Source organism: Nannobrachium achirus (genome assembly GCF_963921795.1).
Source record: "Nannobrachium achirus genome assembly, chromosome: 8".
Taxonomy (NCBI): domain Eukaryota; kingdom Metazoa; phylum Chordata; class Actinopteri; order Myctophiformes; family Myctophidae; genus Nannobrachium; species Nannobrachium achirus.
Genome location: NC_137817.1, coordinates 23616901 through 23639953, shown reverse-complemented (window position 1 = coordinate 23639953; position 23053 = coordinate 23616901). Strand labels below are relative to the sequence as shown.

General features: G+C 43.0%; 1 protein-coding gene across 1 annotated transcript in view; it reads left to right on the top strand.

The window, feature by feature from the left end:
• veph1 (ventricular zone expressed PH domain-containing 1) overlaps window positions 1-23053 on the top strand; it is a gene marked incomplete at both ends in the record, with an annotated part of 168229 nt that overhangs the window by 76436 nt on the left and 68740 nt on the right. The window contains 6 exon segments of the mRNA XM_080731032.1: window positions 9156-9376; window positions 17823-18047; window positions 20025-20201; window positions 20203-20244; window positions 20246-20288; window positions 20290-20398. Of these exon segments, the coding sequence (XP_080587158.1) occupies window positions 9156-9376; window positions 17823-18047; window positions 20025-20201; window positions 20203-20244; window positions 20246-20288; window positions 20290-20398 (817 nt within the window).

Genomic DNA, 23053 nt, shown 5'->3' with positions numbered 1-23053 from the left:
ACACAAACATTGCACTCATAGGGACATTTAACTGCAGTTGTGTTCTTTTTTAGCCCGATTGCTCAACACTCCTGGCTTTTCTGTTCCTTTCCCAGAAAAAAGAAATCCAGCTGAAGTCCATTGACTGATTTGGCTTCATTGTGTTGTTCCACCATGTTGCTTCTTGTGTCACCGTATATCAGACAGCAAAGCACTTCTAAAGTGAATTTAACATTAGCCTTGCGATACAGTCTTGTTCACTCTTGTTCAACAAATTGAAGGTAAACAAAATGTCATTGCTGTAATCCGAAACATAGATTTTAAGTAGGAGATTTTGCCTCCCAATTTCTACTGCAATTCCCTCAGACTCAGAGCACTGGCTATGATATAGTACTAGTAAGACGCCTCAGGGCGACAAGCGATCTCGCCCTAAAGGGCATGTCTTGGCTGTCTAGCCAGTGATGTACCGGTATATCGGACCAGTTCCCCATATATGGATATGAAGGCCTGTTAGATATGGGTTTAATATTGATGACATCAGGGATCTCCATATATGGGCATAGAGTGGTTCCCATGACATCACAACATACAATCCCTTTTATGCCCATACATGGAGATCCCTGTCTGAACCAGCCACACCACTGTGATGTTACCTGTTTATGCCCATATATGGAGATCCCTGCACTGAGTATCTGACATCACTGTGATGTCACCTGTGATGTCACAGTGACGTGTCAGGGGAACCACAGTGTCAGGCGTTACACGTATACATACGGGCAAGCTGTGCCGGTTCTGACAGTAAACTGCGACCTACGGTCGCAATAACCTGGGAGCGTGCAAGGTGTGCGGACAGCCCTTCTTAATGTTTGCTGATTTGCTTTGACACGCACAATGATGACCTTTTCACATAAGGTAACAGGTTACACCTGTTGTGATGTGCGGGATGGTGCGCGCATACTTATTTTAGCTGTGGGCTTATGAGAGGACTTGGAATATTGTTACGCTTTCAGTATTGTAGTTTTCAAGATTAGCTGCTGACAGACAGACAGGCAGACCAACCGACAGACAGACAGACAGACACGGCGAATGCAAGATCCTCCACCGTCCTGTTGGAGATAACAAACATGGCAGAGGAGCAGCTGCTGTGCACCCACACACTCCTACCCTTCGGCTAACAGTGGGGTCTTCATGGAGATTTCACAAAGATTTGGTTTCTGGCATATGATAATGTTTACCGTTATGTTTGCGTATCTGTTTGCTTAGGCTATGTGTACTAGTAAGGCAGATGAGGCGACAGCTGAACCCATCCACAATACTGTATGTACTTTGGAACGTGCTCTGGGCATTCATATTTTTGATATCCAAAGTGCTTTTGGTGGACACCAACCCTTAAGCTGCACATGCATGCATGCACACACACAGTATGTGTAGAACTGTTTTATTGGGGGATTGTGCACCAGACTGTACAGCTCCTGGGGAAACCTTTTTAGTTGTTTCTCTCCTGCATTGTCCATACGCACACAGGCTGCGTGACACCACACAAGACTGTGATATTCATTCTCTACTTATTTTCAATCACTAGTGCCTTTGTATACTTCATACTATTTGGAAATAGCTGATCTGCAAGCTTGCAACTATACAACTATAATGCCAAGGCCAAATAGGGATGCCAGGGTTAATGTGGGTAAGAGCCATACAATGGAACTACAAGACAAAACTCTTTCCCACAACCAGTGACTCCCTACTATTCATGTCAGCTGTAGTTCAGTATACATAATGGAAACAGTGTGACATGTACAATAATGGCCACACACACACACACACACACACACACACACACACACACACACACACACACACACACACACACACACACACACACACACACACACACACACACACACACGCGCGCGCGCGCGCACACACACACACACACACACACACACACACACACACACACACACACACACACACACACACACACACACACACACAGAGAGAGAGAGAGAGAAACCCTTCCTCTGAGACAAGGAACAATTTGGCCTGTCAGCTCCAATCACACCATTGTTTTAACTCCAGCAGTTTTACAAGCCAATCTTCTGAAGTAGTCATGCACGTATAGTATACTGTGTGTGTGTGTGTGTGTGTGTGTGTGTGTGTGTGTGTGTGTGTGTGTGTGTGTGTGTGTGTGTGTGCGTGCGCGCGCGTGCGTGCGTGCGTGCGTGCGTGCGTGCGTACGTGCGTGCATGCGTGCGCGTGCGTGCGTGCGTTTGTGGTGTGTTGTGTCATGTGTGACTCATAGGAGGAAAAGCTAATATTTGTGTGAGTAATCTACAGATTAATTCTATCACGTCCACCCGTGCCTTGGAGGGGTCTGTGCCTCTACTTGGAGGGGTCTCTGTCCTCACTTGGAGAGGTCCCTGTCTTTATACCACTGTGAGTCTGTGGAAAACATCGGTTGGTAATCAAACAATACAGCTCTAAACTTGTCTCCAGGGTCCCTTCCAGTTTTTGATCTTCAAGCTTTTTATGTTAGTTTTTCTTTTTTTTAGAGCAGTGGTTTTAAGTGTTTGTGCGCAAAAGGTCAATTCAAAAACCTAAGGCACGCCTGTATAGCGACACATTGTGAGTTTCTCTTTATTACCGTATTGGCCCGAATATAGGATTACATTTTTTTCTTGAAAACACATCCTCAAAATAGGGGGTTGTATTATAATCGGGGACTAGACATTTTCCATTGTCATTACACATCCGCGGTAAATTACGGTAAATGCATTGACGCATGCGTGTGCATTGTGCATGTGATCATCGGCGTGAATGACGGGCGCACATGTGATCTTTAGTGTGGTGAAGATTAATCCAAACGCCAACTGAAGCTAATGTTGCCTAGCAGCCTAGTCAATAACATTGATCCTGTTTACAATGGATCGTCTTTCGCTATCATGCGTCTGGCGCACAGTGTAGAGAATGGAGCAAAGAGACACCGATCTAAAAGTTTCAGTGGAGTTTGTGGAATTTGGAGCCCTCAATCAGAGCTTTGGTAAATATGACCTACTACCTGCCTGGTTACATGAAAGTTGAATAAATATAAATGTATAAAAATGTATGGCTGTGGGGAAACGTATACTGTATTACCAGGGATAGCTCAGGTCCACGCTTCTATTCTCAGGCAAACACATTCTCACTTTGCTAATAGCTACTGTATCGGTAGATCTTGTATAAGCATGAGGGCGATAGATGACACAAATCACCTCTTGACCCCCAAATTACAGTGTGCTGCTGCTGATTTACAAATGACACAAGAAACACCTCCCAAACCAGTTGGTGAGTCTTCAAAATACCATGGGGAAAAAGTTAAAACACAACTTTGTGAAATCACCTGTTGGCTGCAGACCTCATACAGCCTGCCCCATAATTGGGGAAATTGCATCTAAATGAAACACAAAATGTTTAGTTATTTGGGAACTGTTTACTTACATCCTTTTACGGAATATCACATTTTGTAACTTTTTTAACCATTCTAAAAACAGACCATTTCTATTTGTGCTTCAATGTAGTTTACCTGTGCAGCAGGAGACTGAGGATAATGGTAACTACCATTCTGCCCTGGGAACCAGTGATTTAGTGGAATGAACCCAGTTGTAAGACTTGTTTATGAAAGCTGGGGTCACAGGACGCAGACTTTATGATGATGAACAATAAAAGCATGCAACCTGGAAAACATAAACAAGCGTGTTAGACTGCTCCTGTACACCTTTAATAAAGTCTTCCATGACCTCTAAATACCTAGCTGACATGTTGTTACAATATAGTAAAAATAAATTATTTTCTCTGGTACTGTATGTAAATGTCTGGGTTTTACTTCAGCAAACCAAGGAGAACCCTAGTACAACATGTCCTAACTATACAGTAACATGCATTCCTCTGTACTCTTTAAAAGCCAGTCCTGTAATCACAGGTTTGCGACTGTTCTGTCTATTCTGCTATCAATAAATCACAGTTTATTTTGGACAAGGACACATAAAACTCTTTGAACACCTCCATTTTGTTTCTTTTTTGTCTTTTTCAAATGGGTGTTTTTACAGGCGTACATACTAAGGAGTAACAATTGAACTAAGCACTTAGCTTTCCAATAATGTAGGTGGTGTTGCCATTAAGGAGTGAATAACAGGAGTGAGAGAGGTTTGAGATAAGTGCAAAAGTTGAAAGGCGCGCAATCCGCGCATGCATGATGAGGATGATGATGATGAGAGTGTCCTTATTATACTTTGGTCTCACTTTGGTCGCCGTTACCATTCTTAAATAATAGTCTACATGTACTGTATGTTTTCTGGTTGGTTTTCCACGTACAAATTCAAAGCAGAGTTTTGAGAGCTATACACTTTATTGTGTTTTACAGCTGGATAAACATATGCTGTTGGTTAATTGAGCAATTAATTTTTCCATCATAAAGCATTCTCCAAATAGCAGACATGAAGGGAACTGTCTTTGGGGACATTGCATGAGGAATGTTCAGTGTCAGTTATGAAGTGGCATGAGCACACACACACATTACTGACTCAAAGTAAAGGGACAACGGGACCACATGTTCTGTACTGCAGGATATGTTGGATACTGCAGGACAGGGAACTATAAATCACTCTGCATATTCACTATCTCTCCTCAAATACAATATTAATGGACCTTTCAATCACAATAGTATGCAGCCAGGCATCAAGCCTTGAAGCTGCAGGGGAGAGTTGAGCAACGAACGGGAACACATGCAGTAAAAATCCAGCGTTAGATTAACTCTTGAGTGTATAAAGATTGTTCAGTATCTCTCCTCATATAAACTGACCTTTCAATCACAATATGCATGCCAGGCAGCAAGCCTCGAAGCTTCAGGGGAGAGTTGAGCAACGAACAGGAACACATGCGGTAAAATCCAGCGTTAAATTAACTTTTGAGTGTATGAAGATTGCCCCGTAATCCAAATTATCACGCCGGATATTACCGTGTACAAGGTTTGTGAACGAGGATGGATATGTGTGAATTACGTTCTGTGAACATATTGTGTAGCATAGATTGTTCGCGAGGCTTAGGTCCGAACTTGGAAAAATATTGATTTAGATGATCTGTCTCCTGAGACTCTCCTATATCTCTGACCCACTGAAAATAGTTCAGATAATAAGAAAAAGCACTTTAATGAGAGATTAAACGAAACCACATGTTGAGTTGGCAATGTGTGTTCAGCACATACATGTGCGCAAGTCAGCTGTGTGTTAATATTGGCTCAAATGTGTTATGGCATATTACCAGAACGTATGTCTTCTGATAATAGTGCCTATAGATCTGCAAGCTAAATAAATAGAGCTGACAGATTTGAGGCTGCTTGTGGGAATGCAAATATACAAAACTTAAGGTATTAGCTCTGTTAAATGACTATTTGTTGTCAAATGTCAACCTGGAGCACATCTCAGGGGTGTGTGCGTGTGTGTGTGTGTGTGCGTGCGTGTCAGTGTGCGTGTGCGTGTGTGTGTGTGTGCACTCTCCTCTAATCTGTCCTCTCCTCTCCTTGTTGTGAATCATAGGCCTACAGATGATGCTGTATTAATCTCTAAATCACTTAAAGCCTCTTGAGTTTGACAAAACACAGTTACTGTTAATGACTTTAAAGAATAAATCTCAAACAACATCAAAGACAAAGCTGGGCGCAGAGAGGAATTGAACGGGATGTTATTCATCAGCGGGAGACAAAGTACAGACAAAATGGACAAAATCCTCCCTATCCATAAAATATTTCGTATTGGAACAGCCTAAAAATTGTTCTAAAGCCTTTTGGAATTAATCGCTCTGACTTTAAAATTGTTTTTGTTGGTGTCTGTATAAACTTTCTGGGACTCATTATGCTCTCCACTATGCAGTGGGATGTCCCATGAAAACTCTGTGTGTGCGTGTGCTTGTCCCTGCGTTCTGCCTAACTTAAGAGCGAGTGTCCATGTGCGTGCTTGTCTGTGTATTTGAGATGTCATCCTACTGTAAGCCATATATTAGATCTGTCATCCCCAAGTGCTTTATTGGGCAGAATACAACCAAGGCCAGAGAGTGATGTCACTTGGGAAATGTGGAATCCAACGGTCGCTTTCAGTTAGTATTTTGCTCGCACCCACCAAGAGCCAAGTCCATGTGTTTGCACTTATTATAGTTTGTCACGATTTTGCAAGAGCAGAATGCACATCGGGTCACTGCAGCTATTCGGGAGTAGGGACGGAAATGAGTGTGTAATTATGTGCTGTAGTGGTCATCCCTACCTTAACCTCCAGCGACACACATACTGTAACTGTGACGGAACGCATCCCGCTTCTTCCTTCCTGTCATCTGGCCTCCCATTCATTCATCGACATTCGGTTGCCTTTGATGTCCGCGCTAGAAAGAACAATATTTTAAACATAGCTGGAAGCTGCAGCTGAACCGCGTCCAAGGACAGAAGAAGGTTACTATGAGAACACGATGAAGAGAAAGCTGATAAAGATGACAGAGAAAATGAATGATAATTTGGTCGTTCACACAGTGATATTTGAACTCACAACTCTAAACACAGTGAGGGTGTATCAGTAACACTGATATCTGCTACATTTACCACACAATCTCTTAAATGCTGGTGCATTTTAGAGCTCTTTGGTGAGCTTAATGTACAAGACAATGTTTTGCCACTAAATTATAATTGACTTAAGCCTTAAAAGAACAAATATTGGCATAGATAAGCAAAATATGTCAGGCTTTAATGGGCTTTAATACAATATTCCATAATCTGCAAGATAGACCCGTTGGTTTAATGAAGTGCCAAGTTTGAAGGCAAGGCACAGGCCTTGCATTTAGGGGTTCACTGTCTTAATGAATTGAATCACCCAGTTATTTCAGATCTCTATTAGTAATGTTTTGGTTTGGTTTGTCAGTTAACATTTTAACTTGCTTAGATGCATTTATTTTAGATATTTATTATCATCATGTGTTTTTCATTGACGTTTTTATGAGCTGCTGTAACGCTTGAATTTCCCCTCGGGGATCAATAAAGTACCTACCTACCTACCTACCTACCAGACATCCAAAAGTTAGTGTAGGTACCCCAAAACTGTTTGCATAGTAAACTCCACAACAAGCGAGGTCGCCCCATTATCTTGGCCGTCTGGCCAGTGATGTATATCGGACCAGTTACCCATATATGGAGACTCCTGGTACCCATATATGGAGATCCATGTACTGTATATGGAGATATGCTGTGAGACCCCAAACATGCTTACTCAGTTATTCGTTATGTAATAATCCTATGACGTCTATCACATCTGACATCATACATAGAATCCCTTTTATGCACATACATGGAGATCCCTGTCTGAACCAGCCATGGGCTTAATATTGATGACTGATATCCATATTTGGGCATAAAAGGGATTCTGTTAGAGTGGTTCCCATGACATCACAATTTACAATCCCTTTTATGCCCATGAACCAGCCATACCACTGTGATGTCTCCTGTTTATGCCCATATATGAAGATCCCAGCTCTGAGTATCTGACATCACTGTGATGTCACCTGTGATGTCACAGTGATGTGTCAGGGGAATCACAGTGTCAGGCGTTATCCCTGCTTAGTATCTGACATCACTGTGATGTCACCTGCGATGTCACCTTGATGTGTCAGGGGAACCACAGTGGCAGGCGTTACCCGTCCAGACGGATACAGTCAAGATGTGACGGTTCTACGGTCGCAACAAGCAACTATTCAAAAGAGGGTACACAATATTATATAAGGAGTTCAAGGGGGTAAAATAGAATCAGACTGCAGTGGAAAATGGGGAATGAGTCTGCAGTCCTGATTGGGGGGGGCCTTGAGATCCAGGAGCCATTGTGTTCTCTTTCCCATCAGTGAAGCGATCTGTTGACAATTTTTATTCCACAATAATTACTGACAATGTTCTCTCTTTCTCTTTCTCTTTCTCTCTTTCTCTTTCCCTTTCTCTCTTTCTCTCTCTCTCTCTCTCTCTCTCTCTCTCTCTCTCTCTCTCTCCCTCTCTCTGTCTATCTATTCCCTCCTTTGCTACGCTCCCTTAACCAGAATCATATGCGTAGCTCGTTGGCAGAGGCTTCTCTAAACTGTTTCCACATCTGCACAGTTTAACCTTCCCCATGCTCTTTTACCTGTCTGTCTCTCTGCCTCTCTGCCATTGCTCTTCATTTGGCAAACATTACACACAGTCTACGGCAGTGGTTTTAAAGTGCCGTGACATACTATAGCGTCATATTCAGGGGGTGTACTTGTATAGACATCCGTCGCACAGGCAAACAGGAGATATAGACCTATATTTGTGTCCATGCCTTACCCCTTATCCCTAAAATTCTTTGCCCTTTTTTACTATTTTGAAAAAACATTTTAAAATACTCCAAATAGCCAATCTACATTGACATGTTGTGATCTTGTAGATCAGCTATTTGAAATATTCAAACATGTTTTTCAAACCTTTTTTTTTTTTTTTTTTTTTTTTTTTGTAAAAAGGTTTAGGGATCAGTGGTAAGGCATGGACAAAAACAGAGCCCATAGGCTTCTGACCTACAGTATGGGTCACATTGCTCTGGAACTATTGGTACCTAAGGCTACTTTTACTTGTGGGCTTTTAAATCTCTATTTTCACTATTTCTATTTAAAAAATAGAGAAAACAGGTGGGGGCGTTAGGTACACTATATTTCTTACGGTATAGAATTTGCCTTTGTATTAGGAAAAAAGTGCACCTGATATACAGTAGCAGTGGTTCTCAAACTTTGAAATCTGAAGGTCTCCCCTTAACTTTGACTGTGTACAAATGGAACCAACTGGACCCGTTTGGGTCCATTTGGTTCCATTAGTAACACTGTCAAAGTTACAGACTTTTTTCGACCTCCATAAAGGAAACTAGAGTCCCTAAAATCCACGTTGAGAACCACTGTGATATAGTACATAAAAAAAACTGAATTGCAATGATAAAGTATGATTGTCCCAAAATCTCACCTGGACTTGTCTCACGCTACCAGTGGTTTGGGAGCCACTGGTATATTGTAACTGTAGCTTCAGGCCTTAAACTGAATAAACTCTATGGTCTGCTCACTTTCCAGCACCGCAAATGATTACATAAGACACTGTGTTTTCTCTATGCCCTCTCCAGAATCATGCACGGACCTCCCTGGTGTACCTGGTGTCACTCCTGGGCAGCATGGAGCACAGCTTCCACCACACGCTGCTGCTGGAGATCCGAGCGCTGACAGAGCGCTACCCGTCCATCCTGGGAGGCTGTGCCAAAGACATCTACAGGATGAGTAACTCCTTCACAGCAATAGCCAGGCTGCTGGGGAGGAGACTGGAGGAGAGTACTAACATGCACTGCAGGTTAGTACAGGGGTCTTTTTCAACGTTTTCAGGCCAGGGACCCCTTTAGCTGAGAGCGAGATAAAGCAGGGACCCCCACTACGTATTGTATAAAATTGTGTTGCAGATTAAACATTTTCATAGATTCCTGAGACAGCAATATAATCAGTGTAGGTTGTTGGTTTAATGTGTATTTTTAGACATTGAACGACTTGAACCGTCAACACTTGGTCTGCTTTATTTTTCACTATACACCAAACATCGGCTATTCTTGGCTAATGTTCCACACAGAATAAGGGTAGCAGTGTTCAAGTGGTTAGTGTAGAAAAGAGTTCTTATCACACAAAGATTTGGAGGACCCCCTGTAGTAACTCTGAAGACCCCCTAGGGGTCCCGGACCCCCAGTTGAAGACCCATGGGTTAGTAGACTCCGGGACAGTGGTGGAACACTGATTTGTTTTAATTGAGTAAAAGTAGCAATACCATCCATCCATCTATTCAGCCATCCATCCATCTTCATCATCATTAGTTCCAGAATTCCCTTTCCCGGGTCACAATAGCAAACTTCATACTGGGGGATCATGAGGCGAAGTACAATATTTCAACACATTCTCACCCCCAAGGCGTCAGGTACCTGACTCCCTGTCAAGTCCCCTACTGCTTCAAGTAGGGGACGCTTCGTTTATGCCCAGTGGTCTAAGAAAAAAAGAATCATTCCCCTAGTGGGATTCGAAACCACTAGGTTGGGTTTACCAGCCACCCGACACTCCTGCTCACGCCACACTATCCACTACGGAGGTGTGCCATCTCAGGCGACCATGAGCCATGTGAGTTACCGTTGAGCGAGCGGTAGCGGGTGAGTTGCGAGCAGTGCGACGGTCGCATGAGCCGACTCAGCGCCGTTACCGAGTTATGTGCCGTTATGGACAGAATGGTAAATATTGACCAGCTGACTGCTTCTGCGTCCGAATGCGGCTCAAAGGGACTGTACTGCTTTAGTATCCAGGTTGTCAAAGAAAAAAAAAAAAAAAAGGCAGTTTGGTCAGCAGCTCGCTAGCTCCTGGAGTAGAGCAGCATGGCTACGACTACCAAGGCCCGGGTTCGCTTCCCACAGAGGGTAGATAAATATTTGAGTCAACATGTGTCGGTGCATGCGCACTAACACTCTCCCTCCGCTTCTACAGATAGATGCCGAAAGCATCCCAGTGCGTTTCAGGGATGACGCCGAAAGCGAGTCCAAAGCGCGTCAGGGGTGAGAACAGGTTGAATATTTTCATTTGAGGTGTAGTGTAGTGTAGAGTCATTGGAAAATGTAATGTGTCTCTGGTTCAAACCTACTGGAACAGGAAATGGGGAAAGCATACTCTTATGATCCTTGGTCGGGTCGAACCAAAGACTTTGAAAAATGGGACCCAGTGCCTCCCTGCTTGTCACTCAGTATCAAGGGTTGGTTTAGGGGTGTGACATACTGTACTAGCGTCATGTCCAGGGGGCCCTATGGGCCACATGGCTCGGCAAGGCTTAATTATGTGTCTCTGGTTCAAACCTGCTGGAACAGGAAATGGGTATGCCACCTTCTGAAAGCATGGGGCTACACTACAGTTATGCACAGAGCCTATACATAGCCACAAGAAATCTGCTCTCTAACTCCCACATTTTGTTTTCGTGTGTCAATAATGGAGGGCAAGCCTCTGCTTATGGCTGCTGATTAGCATACAACATGTATGCAGTTGGGGGCAGAAGAATAATTGTAATAAAACTGTAATATTCATTGGGTCATGGACAGTGCTTAATTTGTGGGGGAACATGGGGGAACATGTTCCCCCACCTCTTTGATTGAATCCGGCACCTATTTGATTGGATCCGGGACCTTCCCTGTCAATCAAAATAGTGCTGTTTGGTCATTTATGTTTTCATCTTTCCACATAGAAACCTTTTTGGCTGCAGCATTTTTCTTTACTTTATATTTTCATGTTTTTGTTAAATTTCTTGTAATGTTTCTGATCTGGTGCTTCGTCGGTGACAGTGACACACAATAGACAAGCTATATACACACACATACATGGTGTCATAGAATTTTGTTAACAATAAAAAATAAAAATATATATATGTTTAATATGCCAGTTATTCAGATTGATCATTCCAAATTAATATATTGACTACCAGTGCCACAAATGTTGCTGCTAATGTTATACTGGGTACGTAAATTTAAATGTAAATTGTGCACGCGTTTATGTCACGCTCATGGAGGAGCTCCCAGGTCAAAGTGGTAAATTTGTGCCTCGTGAGGAGAGGTGTGTGTAATGTCGTTTCATGGCCGTAGGTCATGCTGTTGAAAGATTGCATTTTTCAATTGCCCTTTTTTTTGGGCATAAAATGTGGATTTTGACATGACTATCTACCATTCTGCCAAGTTTCGTAGAGAGCGACTGTGCGCATATGCCAGAACTGTGAAAAGCGACAGAAGAAGAATACTGATAAATACAATAGGATGCCTGCCTACGCACTTCGTGCTTGGCCCCCTAAATAAAACCATTGCAATTTATCATTATTATCGCCACAAATCAGGCACATTTTGAATTGTCTGTTCCTCAGCCGTTCGTGTCACCAACAACTGCCAAAAGAATCCGTCACGTTAACAGTGCTGTCAACTAGTATAATGAGCAAAGTTCAGAGAACATCCAAATATACAGTGACAAAAATACCCCAAAGGACTGGGGACCTATAAATAGACAATCCAAAATGGTCTGAATAGCGTTTAGTGAACGTATTGCGACCGAAGGTCGCAGTTTAGTATTGACTCCGTCTGTCTGGACGTGTACACATTTTTACAAGTAGGTCGGGAGTGGCTTGTATCAGCCGGTAACACGTGGGAGTCTGTCCCCGTTACAATGCTATGCGCTAGACCCCTGGGAGATGGACTGCTGAGGTGAAGCGCCACACCTACCATCAGCTCCCAGTACTTGCCGCACGACTTGCCAAGCTGTGCTACTCATAGGCTGAGTTGATGGTGCCCGGAATCGAACCCATGACCTTGCGGTACAAAGGCGAGAGCTCTACCGACTGAGCTACCCGGTCTTTCTCCATATATGGGTACCAGGTTTCTTCATATATGGGTAACTGGTCCATATACATCACTGGCCAGATGGCCAAGACATGGGCGACCGCTTGTCGCCCTGAGGCGTCTTATAGCTTGTGTCCTCTGACCTTTATCCCCCTGCTTTGCAGAGGTCGTCTGCATGATTTTGTGATGATTTCTCAAATGCTTTGAATTCATGTGAATGTACAGTATCAGTGCTTGTAAGCTCTGCAGTTATGAATACAGGCGTGGTTTAAGAAATGTATTTAGCATTTAGCACCATAACAACTCCCAAGTTTTGCCAAAATAATTGGCAAAACACTGAGATTGATTATACGTAAATAAATGCTTTTCTTTACAATCTTGATGGAAAAAATAGTTCATTTCAATTTAAGCTATAAATAGGAACTTAAAATATACTACGTTACATTATTTAGTTCCATTGATCCAAACCGGAACACAATCGATTGATTGATCATTAAAATAAGCATGCTCTGAAAATGCACGCGGTCACCAGTGGACAGATAGGGGGTCTTAGGGGCGTCAATTGGGTATGGCAGGGGTATGCAGCTGCCATACCCTGGGTCCAGGGGGGAAAATAAAAGTTACCTTTAAATATAAATCCATGCATGTCTCTTTTTCTATCTATATTATGTTGTTAAATTACAGTAAAATCACTACAAGATTTAACAAAATGGTCACTTTAACAAGGTATTGTGGCACGTTTACTAACATGCCAAGTTTAGCTGCACTTGAACAACCATTCCAGGCTGCCATATCCAGCCCAAGAAACCGTAGAAACGGGGGTAAATACAATGTACTTCTTAAGGTATGGCAACATGATTGGTGTCTTGCACGCGCGCGACACGAGTCATGTTGCCATACCTTAGCTTTTTCTGAACTGACACCACTGGGGGGTCTGCAAACGCTTCGGGATTTTTAAGTGGGCCCTGATCCAGAAAAGGTTGGGAACGGCTGCACTAGTATTATTCATGGCATGCATTGAATATTTACAGTATGTCCCTTTTAATGCAAACGTCCGGAAAACTGTAATCATGCCAGACATTATGGCTGTCAGTTTAAAATCCTAACATGACCTCTGGGATACATGTGCACATGATCAACGTATGCAAAATTAATACAGCAATTCTAAAGAACCAGCATATCGTCACTGTCGGGCAGAAACCTTGTATCTCAAGGTTCAAATGTGTACGTTTTTTTTGGTAAAGTCCTGCTTCATCACACAAGACTATTGTACAAAATTTGTGAAAATAGCCGATCTACAGCACACAACGCGGCGTTGTGTGCTTGTAGATCGGCTATTTTCACGAGTTTAAATAGTTTTTTTTAAATGGTTTTGGACATATGCTTACAAGGTTTCCACCCGACAACATACGACCATAAACTATGGCCTGAGATAAAACTGTTCGTCAGCTCTGTAGTTTGAAGATTCTCCATAACCACTTGCCAGAACTGTATTCCGCTTAGTCATATGGTTTACCTTAAAGCCTGTAAAAACCCAACCAAAATCCATATTAAGCCCAAACATACACTATGGCATTTGTAATCTTAAACCACTCTGGGTTTATTGCAATACTATAATGTTTATAGACCATTAAAACAGAAAGAAAATGGCCTATCAGATTCTAGTCAATTGTAGCCATGGGAACCCACACGTGCCAAAACTAATGATCAGTTTCACATTATTAATATCTTTTGGAATACACATCATCAGAGTACTCAAAGAGCTTCAAGTCCCTACACATGTGTGACACATGCAGTGGTGGGAAGTAACATTTACTTAAGTACTGTCAGGTACAATTTTGAAGTACTTTTACTTTACTTATTATTTTTCAATACACTCCACTACATCTAAGCGGTAAATATAGTACTTTTTACTCCACTTGACAGCTTTAGTTACTAGTTACTTTGTGGAATTTGGTTATTATTACAAAACATAAGTTAACCACTCAATTCCTATTTCATACTGCTTTTCAAAAATAGCAGATCGATGCGACAAGTCAGCTTGTAAATCGTCTATTTTCAAAACATTTTGACACATTTTGAGTACATATACATTGGCACTTGAAGTATTTTGATGCCAATACTTTTGGACTTGACTCAAGAAAAAGTTTGAATACAGGACTTTTACTTGTAACAGAGGATTTCTACATTGTGGTATTGCTTCTTCTACTTGAGTAAAACGTCTGAGTGCTTGTTCCAGCATTGGACACATGCCTGTGTGTCTATTCATGCTATCTTTTTGGGTGTCGCTGTGTGTGTTTATATTGTATTGTGTATATGGACCGGGATTCAGCTGGATAGCGTATGGGAATGGCATGCACAGTCCCATCCAAACCAGAACATTATGTGCATGGCTTCCAGAGGCTTTGCTTGTGGTCTCTATGGAAGAACCATAGTGATGGGGAGAGGGAGAGGGAGAGGGGGAGACAGCACAGGGAGATGAGATAGGACAAACTGCAGGATTCTTGGAAGTGGATAAGTGGACGAGTGAAGACAGAAGTGAGAGATGAGACTAATGGGGATTGATTGGAGAGTCACAGAGGAATCGGGAAGTCCACGCAAGATATTGACGCACATTGTAAAATGCTGAGTGAGACCAAAACGAATGGGAGGGGGAAAATGTCTTGAATGAAATGAAAATGAAAACTTATATTTGAAAAGGAAACTAAATGAAAACAAAAATGAACCATACAAAGCTAATTAAATGAAACTGAGTTGCATGTCAAATCATCTTCATCATGTACCCTGACCCTTCAGATTATATAAATCAATTTACCTCATATTACCTGGAAAATACAAATTAAAACTAAACTAAAATATCCAATTCCAAAATGTTATATAGGGAGTGTTTCGCTGTTTCTATGTGTCATCTTTTCGACACCCAAACCTAACCCTCCTAACCCTAACCCCCGTGGGGTGAGTCGCTAACCCTCCCGACGTGTGTATATATATATATATATATATATATATATATATATTTTTTTTTTTTTTTTTTTTTTTTTTTTCAAACCATATTATAACCGAACTCTTTTTATAGTAATTAACTCAAATTGGGCTCATGAGGGTCCATTTTTGGTTAGATTTGTAACTGGCACGTGAATACATTTAGAATGACAAATCTACTGTGTACGTGTGTTACAGTCAAAGGTTGTTGTTTATGAATTATGTACAGTCAAGTAAATAATGATGTGGTGACTTTTGATGCTGTCTCCTTGCACGACAGCTGATGTTTGGTGTAACTACGCAGTAAACAAGTGTAATTTTAAGTCAGTGTCACATGCTGGTGTGATGAGGACCCAAATGTAGGATAACTAACGCATGCAACACAAGACAGAATGACCTATCAAGGACTGACTGGGGAACAAGACACATGAGGGGTGATTACAAAATGAGATACAGCTGAGCTGGGATAGACATGAACAGAACTATGGAAACCACACCAGAACACAAGACACTAAAGGTGAAGTCTCGACCGTGACTAAGTGTAAAACTGGACCTGTAAGATATAAATTATACAAAATATACACTGCTTTACAGCATAATATTCTCATGCTGTATGAATGTATTCATGATACAAAAAAAAAGCTGTTTGAAAAAGAATTATTTTCGGGTGAATTAATCACATGAAGAAACCAGATGACCTGATGGAAATGTGCCAAATGCACCAATTTCTTTCCTCATGGTCTGTGCTTATAATTTGCTTGACTTTTCAACCTCTAGCACTACAGACGACTGTAAAGAAAGAGGGAGAGAAAGTCAGGTCAAGTGAAGTGAGAAAGATCAGTTAATCACTGAAAGAGGGAGGCTATTTCAGGGATGAGAAAATAAGGCAGAATAAGAAACAGGCAGCAGAACGCGCAGTAAAAGCCTCAGTGTTAAAATTTTATCCATTTGGAACTCAGAGAGGGTCGGCTACATCTTGACCAAAGGAACATTGTGGATTTCACTGTGCAGTGACGGGAATAGAAAGTGAGAGGAATGTTAGAGAGAGAGAGAGAAAGTGAGAGGAATGTTAGAGAGAGAGAGAGAGAGAGAGAGAGAGACATTTTGCACAGCACATTAATCCATCCAAATATGCGATGGTCCGTCCAACTTTATCTGATCTCATGTGTCCTCACATGTCCATGGGCCACATTCCAAACCTCCACCAGTTGTGTGTGTGCTTGCGTGTGTGTGTGTGTGTGTGTGTGTGTGTGTGTGTGTGTGTGTGTGTGTGTGTGTGTGTGTGTGTGTGTGTGTGAGAGTGTGTGTGTGTGTGCGTGTGCGTGTGCGTGTGCGTGCGCGTGCGCGCGCGTGCGTGTGTGTGTGTGTGTGTGTGTGTGTGTGTGTGTGTGTGTGTGCGACTGTGCGTGCATGTATGTGTGTTTTGTGTGTTTGTTTGTGTGTGTGTGTGTGTGTGTGTGTGTGTGTGTGTGTGTGTGTGTGTGTGTGTGTGTGTACTGCTACAAAGTAATATCCTTAGTGTTAATTTCAAATATATATTTATTTTTGTTATATTTAACCCACAGATCATGTCTGTCTGTCCGTCCGTCTGTCCGTGCGTGCGTCACACCTCATGTCACACTCCATATATGGCCAAGATCCCTGATGTCATCAATATTAAGCCCATATCTGGGAATGCCAGTGTCATGTCAGTCTCATGATAACCAGTGTGGTTGTCACGACGTGATTCACACTTTCAAATAAATTCCGTCCTTGTCCCTTTTATGCCCATATATGGAGAGACCTGGTGTCATCAATATTAAGCCCATATATGGGAATGCCCATATATGGACATATTGTGTCAGCCTCTGTTGTTTCGGCGCGACCTTGCTTCTCCCCTCACGTCTTACTGGTATTTGTACACTCAGAGTGACATAACCAGGGACGTGCTGGGCCCCTGATTCAGTCCGGGAAAAAAAGTTTGAGAGGCCCTCATTGTGTGCTATAGAGAGAGATCTCTCTATAGCGCTGCTGCTACTCAAAGATGTGCCATTTCAGATCATGACAAGTGACAGTGGGCCAATTACATGAGTTATTATATTTTGTCATTGTCGGTTGGAAACGGTATGTCCAAAACCATTTTAAAAATGATTCAAACTAGTGAAAACAGTAGATCTACAAGCACACAACGCCTCGCAGGAAGCAGGCAAAACAAATTATACATTTGAAGCTTGGAGATACAAGGTTTCTGCCCGACAGTGACGATTTACTTTGTTGGCCGCCCAGCCCCCAAAAGGGAACGACATTTTATTTTAAATTTTTTCCTAATGGCCGGCCTGGACCGGCCGGGAATGAACCGGCCGTTCGGGAGTTGTCCCGCTTTTCCCAATGGCCAGCACCTCCCTGGACATAACGTACATTCAGTGTTTACATTTCTTCCAGGCTTGAGGAGGACATGGCGTGCCCCTCATCTCCCTGCAGCGTAGGGGGTGTGGGCGGGGGCTCGGAGCAGAGGCTGCAGGTGAAGATCCAGGCCTTTGAGGAGAAGATGGGGGAGGAGGTGGGAGAGGAGGAGGGGGTGGACGAGGAGGAGTCTCCCGCCCCCCAGAGGAGGTACAGCCTGGGACAGGCTGCCAGGGACCAGCGGAGGGAGATGAGGTTCAACAGGTGAGTCACTACGTCATACAGTGTGACTAACCTCGCGTCACCAGGCTTTCCGCTGGGGGAAAGCCTGGTCTTCATTTACTAAACGGGTCGTTTGATCCGGTCTAGACCGGATGGCATCCTACATCATTTTGTATTCAAAATGAACTACACTTTGGCAGGAAACAATAAAACCGGAAACAGTTTCAACCCAGTTAGCGCATGCGCAATTAGTTAGCGCATGCGCAAGTAGGTGTTAAAACTGTTTCCGGTTTGGTGTTTCCTGCCAGCTGAAAAATGTCTGGGGATCCTCAGATTTGCCCTCAAACACCAAGATCAGGATATTCAATTCTATGGTGAAACCTGTTCTGCTGTATGGAGCAGAAACCTGGAGAACAACGGTTTGCACCATGAACAGAATCCAGACCTTTATAAACACCTGCCTTCGAAGAATCCTCCGAATCCGCTGGCCAAACAAAATCAGTAACCTGGAGCTGTGGCAGCGAACAGGACAGCAACCTGTAGAGAAAGAAATCCTCCAAAGACGCTGGCGATGGATTGGCCACACTCTTCGCAAACCTGCATCCAGTATCACAAGATACGCCCTATTCTGGAACCCACAAGGGAAAAGGAAGAGGGGCAGACCAAGAAACACCTGGCGGTGTGACCTGGATGCAGATGTGAAGAGGTCTGGCCACACATGGGGACAGCTGGAGAACCTGGCCCAGGACCGGGATGCCTGGAGAGCTCTTGTTCGTGGCCTATGCCCAAGGTTGGGCGATAGGCGTAAGTAAGTAAGTAAGTTTCCTGCCAAAGTGTAGTCAGTTTTTACTACAAAATGACATAGGATGCCATCCGCTCCCGACCGGATCAAAAGCCCGAAATTGGAAGCCGTCCCAGGCTACAGTGTGACTAGATGGAGATGAGGTTCAACAGGTGAGTCACTACGTCATACAGTGTGACTAGGTGGAGATCATGTTCAACAGATGAGTCACTACGTCATACAGTGTGACTACAGTAGATGGAGATCAGGTTCAACAGGTGATTCAGTACACCCTGCAGTGTGACCAGATGAAGGATTCCATTAATGTCACTGTGTGGACTCCTAAAAACAGCGTAGATTCAGTTTAGCCCTTTTTGTAACTAAAATGACATTCTAAGATGACATTCTCTGTTTGGTGGACAGCTTTCAGCCACAAAAGAGGTTCATATTTGTTGCATGTGTAGATTTACACAGTAAAATACAGTATTAATGTATCAGTTTGTAAATGGACCAAACTGATTACATTTGTACCTGTTCAGACTTGCAGTAAATTAACCCAGGATCAAACCCCTAACCCCAGCAACCTTCTAACTCAGGGGTGTCCAAACTTCTTTCAAAGGGGGCCACATTAGAACATATTATAACACCCAAGGGCCGACTACATCTCCTGACATAATGTACAAAACAAAAATTACTCAGCCTGAATTCACATTAGCAAATGTAACCAAACGTACATAAGGTAAAGAATAGCCTTTCTTTGACCCCTTCAGAATGAAACAACAGGGAACATGGAATCCTGACAAATTATACTCTGGGAAAACATTCTTGTTTGACGGTGCTGGCGGTCCGTTTATAATACAATTTAGGAATGAAGCCGCAGCTGCTGCTGCACCTCTCACATTTTGAAAACAAACATGGCAGCCACCATGTCCGAAGCGAGTTCACAAATCGCAAAATAAAAGCTGCATTAAGCATAGTTATCTGAAATCAACGGCATCTCAGAACTTAAAAAAGAACAACAGGGTTTGCACTTTTGGAATTTCTATCTGGAAGACGTATTTGTTGTTCTGCCGACAATGTTTTAACAGACAGATTCGTCTGTCAAAGTGAGTAAACTATGTCATCGTAATGAGTTGTCTATGGCCGGGTCCCAGACTCTCCCCTCAGGAGGGTCTGGCTGTTACGAGGCTAGAAAAAGAGAGTGCATATTCAACTATTCATGGTTAAATGTGTTCCAGGTCAAAGAGCCTGGCTCTGCATGCCGTGCGCTCACGCTCTGTCAACTCGGACAACGGTGAGGATGGAGACGGACTGGACATAACTCCAGACAGCGTTGTGTCAGACTGCTCGCCCAATCAAAACTCGGAGCAGCAGGAAGTGTCGCCTACAACCAGGAAACAGACCAACGGCGGCTCCCGGCCCATCTCCACCGCCACCAACGGACAGGTCGAAGAGGAGGAGGAAGAGGAGAGAGAGAAGGAACAGACGGAGGAGGAGAAGAGTGAGGCAGATAGACTGTATGTGCACCTGAGAGACAACATGGAGGAGATTCGAGAGTTCTGTAAAGAGATGCTGCACATGATCCCCACACCACAACACTGTGTCATAGAAGGTAAACAAGAGAGAAAATTAACACTAATGATTTTACTGTGCATGTGTGTCTTTTGTCTTACTTTCTTTGTGGGGAAAAAAGGGGCAAAAATGGGACTTGGTGCAGACAATAGGAACTTTAAGCAACGACGGCTACGGCAGTCCGCTACGGTAACCGGACATGGATCAGTGCTCGATAGATAAACCTGTCGTAGCCGTTCCTACTACGGCAGAAGCTACCTTTCCACCTAGTGTCTACAACATCTGCTGCATAGCGCGTCACCATGGGAACCAAATAGTTCAGTGAAAGGGGTGGGAACCCGTAGGCGACGGCTGTTTGCTTAACAATTTTGACTGCTACGGCGACTGCGTCTCAGCAGGTGTACTTCCACCTGACAGAGCCGTCCTGAAAACCATACTTGCTTAAAGTCCCTATTCTTCGACTGGTACCTGTGAGGAACAGGCTCATTTCTATGGTAGTAGGTTACAGTTGTGAAAATAGTCAAAGTGGGGTTAAGATTATACATTTAGAGGTTAGGCATAGGGATTTCGAGGTTAAAGTTACGGTAAACTTAACTAAAGATTATGATTGATAATACATTAGAGGTTAGGCATAGAGATTTAGAGGTTAACGTTAAGGTAAACTACTAAAGAGTATGATTGATTTGACAGGTTAGGCACAGGGATTTAGACTGGTTAGTGTTTGGAGTACTTTTAGATATACAGTAGGGATTTAGCGGTTAAGGTTAGGATGGAGATGGATGAGATGTGGTTGTAGTTAAGGTTTATGCCAGGGTTAAAGCTGGGCCAGCAGGCTAATGAAATATAGCTTTTTACGACCACACAAATAGTGCATGCGTGCGTGCATGCTTGTGTTCTCGTGTAATCTATGCACGCCTACTTGTGTGTGTCTGTTTACTATTTACACAAATTCTGGGGTGTTAATTTAAAACCCCCGTAATTAAAAAATGGCTTTCAAAGTGAGTTTAATTAGCGTGTACTGTAGTGAGGCATCCATCTCTATTCACTTCATCCTTCTTATTTTGACAATGAGGACATCAGGAGAGCTTCATGTGCTCTCTCTCCTTTTCTCCAAAAACAAATTGGGTCACAGCAGCAATATATCTTATATATCATCACTGTCGGGTAGAAACCTGGTATGTCCAAAGCCGTTTGTTATTTTAAAACATTTGAAAATAGTGACAATAGCCAATCTACAAGCTTGCAACATGTCGCATCATGACACGTTTGTAGATCAGCTATTTTCACTACTTTTGAGAGTGTAACACTCTTGCATGATGAAGTAGGGCATTCATTTGGGCCTGCATTTTTTTCCCATGCTTCACAATTTGAAGCATGGAGATACAAGGTTACTGTCAGACAGTGATGATATATACCACCTTTTACTGAGGGTTTGCGTAGATTAGAAAGAAAGGCCAGTGTGAGGGTGAAGGCAGATTGTGACAGAGATGGTGAGATGGAAATAATAAATAATCAGAGTGCACTTGAGAAAGAGAAGGGATCCTATAAGGCCTCCTGGACCCCAGTGTGAGATTACAGGCAGACCTGGTGGCTGCATATAATTAATGATACAGTGTGTGGAATTAGTTAACCCGCTGTGCTCTCTGACACTGGGACGCACTCACGTGCACACACATACACACACACACACACACACACACACACACACACACACACACACACACACACACACACACACAACACACACAGGAGTCAGTAGGTGGCTTAATGTGTGATTAGTGTCTCTCAGAGGGGGTCTGTGTTTTGGCATTAAGGGTAAGGGGGGAAATGATTAATGCACATACTATTCACACACATTCACAGTCACGCGCGCACGTGCGCACGCGCACACACACGCGCACACACACACACACACACACACACACACACACACACGCATAGTCGCACACACATTATACAAACTATAATTTGCTACATTCAGACACGACTAAAGGAAACCCCTACCTACTCCCCTCTCTCCTTACACTCTTGCTGAGTAGCTAAACAGGCCTGAAAATGACATTTTTATCACATAAAAAAATGCAAACAAATTGGATTCTGCCATTTCAGAAAAAGATCATTAAAAATGTTCTTTTCTTTTGAGAACTGGAGTGGCTGTATTCATTTCATGATATTACACTTTTAATTTAGAAGTTGTCTATCACCACAGAAATGTATACTGTAGGTTGGTGTAAGACGAGCGACAATGGCCACATGGTTAGTTTGGCGATTGGTGAAACAGGCAGTGAAAAAGTTGTAAAATACTCATGTCATGGCCAGCCTGTTATACAACCCAAAGTTCTATCAGAGTTCATCATCACTTCCAAGGCTCTCATCATCACTGTACCAGGAGTGAGTAGCACAGGAGGTACAGTAGAACAGCCATTTGGGAATCTGAAAGTTCTCGGTTCAATCTTCGTCTCCCCCTTGGTTTGTGTCCTTGAGCAAGACACTAAACCCCTAACTGCTCCTGATGAGCAGGTTGGTGCCTTGCATGGTTTTCTCCACCGTCGTTGTGTGAACATGTGTGAATGTAACACACATTTTACAGCACTTTGGATAAAGTTGCTATATAAATGCATTTACCCCTTATAGTCAAAACGTTCCAAAACCTTCAACCATGTGTCTTTCCCCTGTATCTTTCCTTCTCGCCCAC